This window comes from Mustelus asterias, chromosome 9, assembly GCF_964213995.1.
Source record: "Mustelus asterias chromosome 9, sMusAst1.hap1.1, whole genome shotgun sequence".
NCBI lineage: Eukaryota > Metazoa > Chordata > Chondrichthyes > Carcharhiniformes > Triakidae > Mustelus > Mustelus asterias.
In genome coordinates, this window is record NC_135809.1 from 38,354,675 (window position 1) to 38,366,427 (window position 11,753).

The following is an 11,753-nucleotide window of genomic DNA, read 5'->3' on the forward strand; positions in this document are numbered from 1 at the left end:
TCTGAGAAATCATTTCGATATGACAATTGGTCAGCATGGCATTGCTGAACAAGTTCATCTTTGGTTTGAACCGTGCAGGGAATTGAATCTGTTTTTGCTAAAACTATGGCTGGTACCCATTTCTCACTTGTGGCATAATTACAGCTAACACTCGATCTCCTTGTTGAAGTGAGCGTTGTTTTTCCCTCACTTCTCATCCAACAATTTGGGATTATTGTTTATGCTTTGCTATCTTTGAAGTTTCTGGAGGTAATAACAAATCGACTTTCTCTTTAAAAGCAGGAATCTTTGGGTAGTTGCACGAGTAGTGTTTCTATAAGATGCCGAAAAGATATTCACATGATGTGATAATGAACTTGAAGCTTTAAAGAACGTTTCAAGGATTGTATGAATCTTTCAGCTAATCCATTGGTTGACGGATGATGAGGTGCAATTTACTTTGAGATAATCCTCAAACTCTTGTGAAGTAACCTGTGGACCATTGTCGCTAACAATCTGTTCCGGTTTACCATCTCTGGCAAAAATTGTCAAGTTTTTCAATGGTTTGTTCAGATGTAGTAGATCTCATGGTAACAGCTTCTGGCCACTTTGAGTCAATTATGACTAAGAACATGTAACCCTCAAACAGACCAGCAAAATCTACATGCAATTGTTGCCAAGGCAAGCGTGTAAAGGAGACAATGCTGGTGTATTTCTTATTCATGCACAGGTTACCTTGATTTTATAAGTGAGTGCCTCACCTGATGAAGGAGCAGCGCTCCGAAAGCTCGTGCTACCAAATAAACCTGTTGGACTTTAACCTGGTGTTATGAGACTTCTTACTGTCCCTACCCCAGTCCAACACCGGCAACTCCACATCATATCTTCTCATGACTCACTAAATTCACAATGTTGTGTCAGCCGTTATAAGGTTGCCACAAACTGAGCAATGCTTTCGCCTTCCACTTAATTCCTTCGGTGGAACCTGAACCATTCTGCAATGATCAATGGCTTTGGAGAATATTGCTCTTCAAGGATCTTTGTTAAGTCATTGTAAGTTTTGAATCCTAGCTTTGCTGGATGAACCAAGTTCAGGAGCAAATTGAAGGTCTTACTTCCTATTGTACTGAGAAAAACTGGTACGAGCAACTCGTTTGTAATTTTATTCACCTGTACAAAGTACTGAAAATGCTCTGTGCAAGAACTCCATGATTCATTTTCTTCATTGAAAGAACCATGGATCCTAATTGACCCACCATTTCTCTTGCAGTCACAAGCGACTCAAGATTGCTCAGTATATATTTGTTTTTACTGTGTTCCCAGTACTGTCCAATTTATCCTGAAGATCGTTGACTTGAAGTATTTTTTTTCCAACAATCACAGTCGTACAACGAAGCATTCCTCTTTTCAAATGTGTCATATACTGCCTGGAACTTCACCCTTCTCTGATCGGAAAAACCCTCTCTTTTAGAACCACTCAGAGCTTTTTTCTTACTTGATCTTCCTTTAGGCACTTCATTCTTTAATCCTATTGTAGCTTCTCTCCAGTCTTCTAATATTCGAAGTGTGAGGGCCCAAAATGCTTTTTCTTCCACTAAGATCTTTTCTTAATGTAACAAAATCTTGACTTGTCTCCAATTTTCTTTTTACGATGTCCTCAATATGTTAGGGGTTCTAGGTTTAAGATAGAAAAGATGTGGGGTGGGATTTTACGGCTGCACTCAACCTGAGACTGGAAAAATCCTGCCCAAGGTCAACAATTTCATTGTCTGCCCCTCGCCGGTTCCGATTCTGTGCTGGGTGGGGTGGTAGAATTCCAGCAGTAGTTTGCACACGTAACAGGTTTATTTGAAAGAGATGGGGGGCAATTTTCCCAGCCCGCTGCACTGCTCAAATAGCACAACAGCCTGGGAGAATTAGCCTGTAGTGGGATTCACGACCAGCATCCGGCCGATCATGAGTCTCCCAGGCCCTTTTTTGTGACGTAATCAGCCTCGCACCGGAAATCAGCACAAAGCTACTTAGAATATGGAAATTCAAATTTCCATGTCATTAGCGAGCCCGCGGCGGTATTCTCTGGGCTTGCTAATGTCTCCCCACCAACCGCCCCCGCTCCCACCAGGAGAGGTTCCCGGTTCCCACCAGCGAAGATTAAAGCTGGTCCCCATCAATGGGGATCAGGCATGATCACCCACCTTTTGGGGCAATTGAAGCCCTCCCGGGAGATCGGGAGAGGGGACTGCCCCTTGGGCAGTGCCAACCTGGCACCACCAACCTGGCACGCTGGCACTGCCCACTGGGCACCAGGCAGTGCCAGGGTGCCGATCAGTGGTGGTGGGGGGAAACCGCTGTGCACTCTCCATTAGGAATCGGTGAGAGGGGGTGGAGGGGGTGAGACTGGAGCTGCACATGGAGGGGGGGGGGGGGGATCGGAGCAGGCCATGGGGGGCTAGTGATTGAGCTGGCCCAGGGGGTTCAGATAGCCCTGGGAAGCAATTGGGAAGCCGGCGATTGGGAGGTCAGCGATGGGGGAGCCAGTGCGCATGCGCTGATCTCCCCACTGACAGATCGGCACATGCGCAGTAGCCCACTCAGCGCACTGATTCCAGCCTCTCCAGCGGGATGAGGCCCTGTCCCCCCACTTACCGGCGTGAATCCCCTGAGGCACTCTGTGCACAGAGTGCTGGAGTTTCGCTCAATTAGGTAGGCCCAAAAAGCAGGTGGGAAATTCTATCCTTTTCCCGCCCGTTGAGCACTTAGTAATTTTTGGGAGAATCGGCCCCATGTTCTCTGCACAGAGTACAAACTGAAACTAAACGCAGGAGCTTGTGAAACACCCCAAATGACATCACCATCAAATTATGTGATCAGCTCTTAAAACAATTGTACAACCACTTAATTTATATAGTACTAATAATTTCCTTACAGATTATTTATTCCTCTCAGATTGATTTTTGAAGTTCTTTGAATCTGGGTCAGAAAATCTGATTACGTCAGCTGCAAGCTAAATAGAATTATTATAGAAATATGGTTATAATTGGAAATTTTTAAGTTTGTCAAAAAACAAACTGAATGTTAGTTATCTCCATGAAGTGATTCTAAGAGTCCATCGAATCACAGAATAACAGCACAGAAGCCCATTTGATCCATCTAGTCTGTGCTTGCTCTGTGAAAGAACTGTCAAATTAGTCCCACTTTCCTGTTCTTCTATCATACCCTGCCAATCTTTCCCCTTCAAGTACTTATTCAATTCTCTATGAATGTTATTATTGAAACTGTTGCCACCACCCATTTGGCAATGCATTCCCAATCATAACTCTATGTAAAAGCTTTATTCCTCAATTCGCCTTTGATTCTTTTGTCAATTACCATAAATCTTTGCCTGGTTGCTGACTCTACTGCCATTGGAAACATAGTAAAACATAGAAATATAGAAAACAGGAGGAGTAGGCATTTTGGCCCTTCAAGCCTGTCCTGCTAATCAACATTATCATGGCTGATCCTCCGTCTCAACACCATACTCCTGCGCTCTTCCCGTATCCTTTGACACCTTTAGAGTGTAGAAATCTATCTAATTATTTCTTAAGTATATTCAGTAACTTGGCCTCCAGAGCCTTCTGTGGTGGAGAATTCCACAGGTTCACTACCTTCTGAATGAAGAAATATCTCCTAATCTCAGTCCTAAATGGCATGCCCCATATCCTGAGACTGTGACCCTTTGTTCTAGACCCTGCAGCCAGAGGAACATCCCTGCATTTTGAAATATTGTTCATGCACATTAACCCTACTTTTTTTCAAGATAGGGAAAGATTCTGTTAGTTGAATCATGTGCATGTGGTGGCTATTGACTGGGGGTTCCTTTGAGGTCTATAAATCAATACAGATCGAAACTGTGGTTGTTGGCTTGAAATGTGTAACTTTATATATAAATTGGCTCCAGTTCTATCTTACACCAAACATTCTGGAAGAGAGCAATAGTTTACCAATTTATTTTTAAGTTACATTTTATTTTGTTAAATATAATAACTTTATACTTTGTTGAACCCATGTATAAATCATTAACAGGAATGCCAAACTAAAAGTAATTATAGGTCCTTACCATCCAATGTACAAAGAGCAAATAAGCCAGACTTGGACACATCATCACAGGAACCTGTAAACAAAATGGAAAATGTTTTTTTTTCACTTGGTTATACTGAATACTTTTTTTTCCATCTTTCCTGAAGGAATGTCTTACTTAACTATGTTGTTGCAGTCAGGGATTGAGCATGGTATAAATTATGGGGGTATAATCTGCATCATTCCACTTTGGAGGATTAATGAGGTATATGAACCCAAAACCATTCTTTGCACATAGAATCTGTTGGTCGTTTTTCAGCAGCTCCTCAAATTAGTAAGACTGAGGTTAGCACATAGTTATATCAAATTTCATGGTAAAGCATGCACTCCTATTAAAATAGTTAATCATCTATTCTTGTGATAACTAGTATAAACTAATTGGTTAGGGAACATATTTAAAATCTCAATTGGATTTATCCATTTTAGTACTTAACATACAAAGATTTATTTAATTACATTATGAAATGTTTTACTGGGAACAGTCATCAATATTTTCTTATGCCTGTACCTTCTTCAGGACTTTCATTGCATAATTAGAAAGAACAGCTTATTCACATTAAACACTGTGTGGCATGTGTGGCGCAGCCCTTAACAAAATGAAACTTCTGCACAAATGTCATGTTTATAGATTTCTTATACTGCCTGCTACATTTTCCTTCCATTAATTTGAATGAAAGGAAAAAGACAGCTTTCTTCAGTGTGATCCTTCCTACATTTTATCCAGACACCACCTAATGTCAGATGAAAACCTAACTCTATAACCACAATTCTCCAGACTTTAGAGATATATATGGCCCTTAAAGGAAAAGCCATGGTTGGCAGCTAAATATCACAACAACACTTCAAACTGCAGATTACTTACGAGCAGAGCTATAAAAGATCTGCTAATTCACAAATACTTCCTAAAGTGCATTCTGGTATGGTCATATCACGTTGGCTGACTGCACCCTGTCTGTAGTTCATGTAAGATGTGACTGAATGAGATCAGTCAAATTGAGAAGCAAACATCTAAAAACCAAACAAATTCCACACCCCTGCCCCAACATGACTCAATTCTCTGAATTATCAAATCCTTCCTGCCAATTTTGTTTGTTCAATACTGTATATTACTATCTCAATACAGCTCTTCTTTAAACATGAAGTCAAATCAAGTACATGAATTGCTTTGCACTACTCATATTGGCTTGCTATAAAATAATAAGATAAATACCTTTTGGTCAACTTACTACATCCATTCATAGACATTTATAATCCTGACCCATCTTCTTACACTGTTGAGTTTAAATTGCATTCTAACTTCCTATAAAAAAATAAAACCTTATGACAAACCAGCACTTTCCTGTTTTGTTTTAACTGTACACTTTTCTTAATGTATCTTGCCCTGCTTTGCACTTCCTTGTCCAATTTTCTAAGCAACATGCTCAGAGAAAATAGCAAATATACAAAATCAACTCAAGTAGCACTCTTTATCATAGAATCTCTACGGTGCAGAAAGAGGCCATTTGGCCCATTATGTCTGCACCGATCACAATCCCACCCACCCCATAAGCCCATTTATTTACCCTTCACTTCCCTGACACTAGGGTCAATTTAGCATGGCCAATCAACCTAACCCGCACATCTTTGGACTGTGGGAGGAAACCGGAGCACCCGGAGGAAACCCATGCAGACACAGGGAGAACGTGCAAACTCCGCACAGACAGTGACCTAAGGCCGGAATTGAACCCGGGTCCCCAGCGCAGTGAGGCAGCAGTGCTAACCACTGTGCCACCCTGTTCAAGACATGACTTTCCAGATAAGACATCATACTGGGGTGTTTGGGATCAGGTTCTAGTGAAGATAAATGATCCAATAGCACTAACTGAAGAAGAACAGAGATTTCTCCCAAAGTTCCAAGCAATTTTCATCAGTCAACCAGCACCAATGAAACAGATTAACTGGCCCTTCAATTGCTGATGCGTGAACAACGCTGAATGCAAACTCACTGAAGCATTTACCTACAAAACATAAACATCTACACTTCTAAAGTAATTCATTAACTATATTACTATAAAGCCTTGGGCCAACCTCAAGATGTGAATTCCAATTGTAATTCCAAGTTTAAATACCAATCACAATTTAGTGGAGCTTTCTGTAGAATAGCTATCATTAGACAAGAAATAAATGCAAGTGAAGACAGTCATTTTCATTTACTGAATTTGGACAATTTACTGGACTCCAAATGAGGCTGTTTAAAGATAAATCTTTGTTGCGAAACAGTTCCAAGAAAGCGATAATGGTACAAACAAAATTGCAAAAAGACATTCACGTTGCAAACCTGAAAGCTTGTGAATTTTTTCTTTTAGCAATTTGGCAGAATTATTCCAGGGCATGTCCTACACATAAATTCTGCATGACTTGAGGCAGACACCAAGCTGCTTCAAAATGCCAGCAGTAACAGTCACTATATCACAACACTCAGAAAATTAAAGAAAGATTATCATTTTGTAGACACCAAGTACTTTTTCAACTTGAAGTACTGCAAACCTTTTACAACAATATCTGGAGGACTCAAATGGATTACTGATGCATGCAACAAAGATCAGTTAAAATCTGATTGAGCAAATCAGATGAATCACATGCATAATGATTAATGCCCGAGAGTGAATTACAGATTTAAATCTAAATAAATGGTTCAAATGCCTATCACAAAATGCATAAAAGGCCTGTCTCATAATTTAAAATGCGGTTTGAACCTTCTTTTTAAATACCAGCAACTTACTCAAGCATATTCAATAAAGATGATTATTTGAAGAATTGTTCAGAAATTTAAGGGGTAAAATCATGGCACATTACAGGAAATGTTAGGGTCAAATAACTACAGTTAGCTTTGGGAGTACAGCAGTAGGAACACGCCATACACTCTTTTCAAAAAATGGGATGCCTTGCTGGTAAGTTTTGTCCCTTCTTATAATCACATGCCTACTGGCAGCACAGTGGTTAGCACTGTTGCCTCACAGTGTGAAGGACCTGGGTTTGATTCCCAGCTTGCGTCACTGTGCAGAGTTTGCAGTTCTCCCTGTGTATGCATGGGTTTTCTTCGGGTGCTCTGGTTTCCTCTCACAGTCCAAAGATGTGCAGGTTAGGTTGATTGGCCATACTAAATTGTCCCTTAATGTCAGGGGGACAAGCTAGGGTAAATACATGGCATTATGGGAATAGGGCCTGGATGGGACTGTGGTCAATGCAGACTCGATGGGCTGAATGGCCTCCTTCTGCACTGTAGGATTCTATGATTCGACATACCTGTACACCATGATAGTATATTAACTAACAAAAATGTGCTAACTTTATCAATGTGCACTATATATTATAGATAATATTCAGATACAAGGTGGCCTGCCCAAATTATTGTTCATTATTATTACTTAAGATTTATTAAGAACATAACAAAAACAGGAACATCAGTAGGCCATTCAGCCCTCGCAGCCTACTCTCTCATTTAATACTATTATAGCTGATACTCTAGCTCAACTCCACATTAGAACAGAAGAAACAGGCAATTAAGTGGACACCTGTGCTAACTGCACAAAGTAGAAGATAAGGCAGCCTGAAGTCTTTCCACTTCAATCTTAGTTCCATAGTTGATGAAGGTTTTCAAGGATTCATACACTTACCTCTGTTGATGCTGCCAATTAAATGTGTGGAAACATTTTTATTGTGAATCCGGCCCGAAGTCTGATGAAGAATAACATCCCGGATTAGACCCTCACTGTAGAGAAGAAAAAAAGAAACTGTGGGTTCTGAAAAGAGAATGAACAAGATAAACAAGGTTCTGGGATGTGAACCACTGACTTAAAGAACAATTTTTCACTCTTGGTGTATTTACATATGCTTAGAACAATATTTGCTAAATTGAGCATTTTAATTTTCCAATACTCAACAGAGCAGCTGAGCCACATTGCTAAACAAAGTACAGATTCAATTCCCACGCTGTTCTGAATTAACTAAGCTAAGCTAGAACAGTGGATGAAACATCAATACTGGCCTTTGTACTACTCAGTTAGCGAGGAGAAATCAACTAAATTCCTATTTCTGATCACTGTATAGGTTTTTTTTTAATGCACACATATTGGATGAGGAAAGAAGCAGACAAGGCTGCAAAGGATCCCACAGCCCAATAAATTTCTAAAATTTATTCTATACCTATATTAATATGATCACAGAGGCAAAGGTCCAAACTTATCTCTGGCTGGAGAACTATGCGAACAAATGCTTCTTCTTTCCTTGGAGGATCCACCATAGTAGGGGAGTGAGCAAAGTGAAGTGAAAGAATTAGACACATGATAGATCTGAAAACTGGGAAAGATATGGGCAATTGGCAAAGGAGATAAGAAATAACTGAAGGTCATATTTGCTGCACAATTCACGTCCTAAATACAGCCAACTGTGACCAAAAGAGGAAATGCTGGAAAATCTCAGCAGGTCCGGCAACATCTGTAAGGAGAGAAAAGAGCTGACGTTTCGAGTCCAGATGACCCTTTGTCACAGCCAACTGTGGTTGCTTTTACTGCCAAATTACATCAGATTAACCAGTTTATCCCACCAAAAGAAATGACAGATAAACAAAAGGAGTAGTGAAGGAAAAAAATCATGAGGGGGAGAAAATAGGAAAACAGCCAATGCAAAGACAAAGTTGCGCAAACCATGGGAGATTGACTAGCAATAAATCAACAACAGAATTTATATTACACCTTTACTGCCCCAAGGTGCTTCATGAAATGTAATCAGACAAAATTCAACATTGAGCCAAAGATTATGTCAAAAGGGGTCACCAAAAATTTGGATAAGGGTATGGATTTTAAGGAGAATCTTACAGAAAAGAAGGGAGATTAAGAGAGTGAGCAAAGGAGGGAGGCAAGAGTTTAGGGATGAATACAATGGAGGCAGCTCAAACTATGACTACCAATAATGGGGCAATGCAAAGGAGGGTGCAAAAGAAATCAGAAAAGTTTTTTGTAAAGGGAGGGTGAATAAATATGAAGGAAGGAAAATAAGATATGTTGACAGAGTCAGTTGAAGTAGGTCAGGAGATTCATGTGGAACATAAACACCAGTTTAGGTGCCAAGTAGTTAATTCTGCTGCGTCACAATGCCAGGGACCCATGTTTGATTCCGGCCTTGGGTGACTGCGTGGATTTTGCATCTTCCCCCCGTGTCTGTATAGGTTTCCTCCGGGTGCTCCGGTTTCCTGCCACCATCCAAAGATGTGCAGGCTGGGGGGTGGCCGCGGGCGGAGAGGGGGGGTGGCTGCGGGCGGAGAGGGGGGGGTGTCCGCGGGCAGGGGGGGGCCGCGGGCGGATGGGTGGGGGGGGGGGCGGGGGGGGGGGGCCGGGAGCTGAAGGGGGGGGGGCGTGGGGTCCAGGGGGTGGGGGGCCGGGGGCTGAAGGGGGGGGGGCGGGAGCTGAAGGGGGGGGTGGGGGGCTGAAGGAGGGGCAGACGGGGGGGGGGGGGGGGGGGGCAGGGGGGCGAACGGGGGGGGAGGGGGCGAACGGGGGGGGGGGGGAGGGGGCGAACGGGGGGGGGAGGGGCGAACGGGGGGGGAGGGGGCGAACGGGGGGGGGAGGGGGCGAACGGGGGGGGAGGGGGTGAACGGGGGGTGAGGGGGCGAACGGGGGGGGGAGGGGGCGAACGGGGGGGGGAGGGGGCGAACGGGGGGGGGGCGAACGGGGGGGAGGGGGCGAACGGGGGGGGAGGGGGCGAACGGGGGGGGAGGGGGCGAACGGGGGGGGAGGGGGCGAACGGGGGGGGAGGGGGCGAACGGGGGGGGAGGGGGCGAACGGGGGGGAGGGGGCGAACGGGGGGGGAGGGGGCGAACGGGGGGGGAGGGGGCGAACGGGGGGGGAGGGGGCGAACGGGGGGGAGGGGGCGAACGGGGGGGGAGGGGGCGAACGGGGGGGGAGGGGGCGAACGGGGGGGGAGGGGGCGAACGGGGGGGGAGGGGGCGAACGGGGGGGGAGGGGGCGAACGGGGGGGAGGGGGCGAACGGGGGGGGAGGGGGCGAACGGGGGGGGAGGGGGCGAACGGGGGGGGAGGGGGCGAACGGGGGGGAGGGGGCGAACGGGGGGGAGGGGGCGAACGGGGGGGGAGGGGGCGAACGGGGGGGGAGGGGGCGAACGGGGGGGGAGGGGGCGAACGGGGGGGGAGGGGGCGAACGGGGGGGGAGGGGGCGAACGGGGGGGGAGGGGGCGAACGGGGGGGGAGGGGGCGAACGGGGGGGAGGGGGCGAACGGGGGGGGAGGGGGCGAACGGGGGGGAGGGGGCGAACGGGGGGGAGGGGGCGAACGGGGGGGGAGGGGGCGAACGGGGGGGGAGGGGGCGAACGGGGGGGGAGGGGGCGAACGGGGGGGGAGGGGGCGAACGGGGGGGAGGGGGCGAACGGGGGGGGAGGGGGCGAACGGGGGGAGGGGGCGAACGGGGGGGGAGGGGGCGAACGGGGGGGGAGGGGGCGAACGGGGGGGGAGGGGGGAACGGGGGGGGAGGGGGCGAACGGGGGGGGGAGGGGGCGAACGGGGGGGGAGGGGGCGAACGGGGGGGGAGGGGGCGAACGGGGGGGGAGGGAGCGAACGGGGGGGGAGGGGGCGAACGGGGGGGGATGGGGCGAACGGGGGGGGAGGGGGCGAACGGGGGGGGAGGGGGCGAACGGGGGGGAGGGGGCGAACGGGGGGGGAGGGGGCGAACGGGGGGGGAGGGGGCGAACGGGGGGGGAGGGGGCGAACGGGGGGGGAGGGGGCGAACGGGGGGGGAGGGGGCGAACGGGGGGGGAGGGGGCGAACGGGGGGGGAGGGGGCGAACGGGGGGGGAGGGGGCGAACGGGGGGGAGGGGGCGAACGGGGGGGGAGGGGGCGAACGGGGGGGGAGGGGGCGAACGGGGGGGGAGGGGGCGAACGGGGGGGGAGGGGGCGAACGGGGGGGGAGGGGGCGAACGGGGGGGAGGGGGCGAACGGGGGGGAGGGGGCGAACGGGGGGGGAGGGGGCGAACGGGGGGGGAGGGGGCGAACGGGGGGGAGGGGGCGAACGGGGGGGAGGGGGCGAACGGGGGGGGGAGGGGGCGAACGGGGGGGAGGGGGCGAACGGGGGGGGAGGGGGCGAACGGGGGGGGAGGGGGCGAACGGGGGGGGAGGGGGTGAACGGGGGGAAGGGGGCGAACGGGGGGAGGGGGCGAACGGGGGGGGAGGGGGCGAACGGGGGGGGAGGGGGCGAACGGGGGGGGGAGGGGGCGAACGGGGGGGGAGGGGGCGAACGGGGGGGGGAGGGGGCGAACGGGGGGGGGAGGGGGTGAACGGGGGGTGGAGGGGGCGAACGGGGGGGGAGGGGGCGAACGGGGGGGGAGGGGGCGAACGGGGGGGGGCGAACGGGGGGGGAGGGGGCGAACGGGGGGGGGAGGGGGCGAACGGGGGGGGGGAGGGGGCGAACGGGGGGTGAGGGGGCGAACAGGGGGGGGGAGGGGGCGAACGGGGGGGGGAGGGGGCGAACGGGGGGGGGGAGGGGGCGAACGGGGGGGGCGAACGGGGGGGGGGAGGGGGCGAACGGGGGGGGAGGGGCGAACGGGGGGGGGGAGGGGGCGAACGGGGGGGGGGAGGGGGCGAACGGGGGGGGGAGGGGGCGAACGGGGG

The 11,753-nt window shown here is 49.3% G+C and overlaps 1 protein-coding gene across 2 annotated transcripts in view; it reads right to left on the reverse strand.

The window, feature by feature from the left end:
• Positions 1 to 11,753, reverse strand: part of itfg2 (integrin alpha FG-GAP repeat containing 2) — an 83,082-nt gene that overhangs the window by 45,476 nt on the left and 25,853 nt on the right. For both annotated transcript variants that reach the window (XR_013498734.1, XM_078220013.1), the window contains exons 7-8: positions 7,755 to 7,849; positions 4,079 to 4,132 (exon numbers count right to left, since the gene is read on the reverse strand). Coding sequence is in view for 1 of the 2 variants with exons in the window: in XM_078220013.1 (XP_078076139.1) it covers positions 4,079 to 4,132; positions 7,755 to 7,849 (149 nt within the window). In the remaining variant the exon portion in view is untranslated. The remainder of the gene's footprint in view (positions 1 to 4,078; positions 4,133 to 7,754; positions 7,850 to 11,753) is intronic.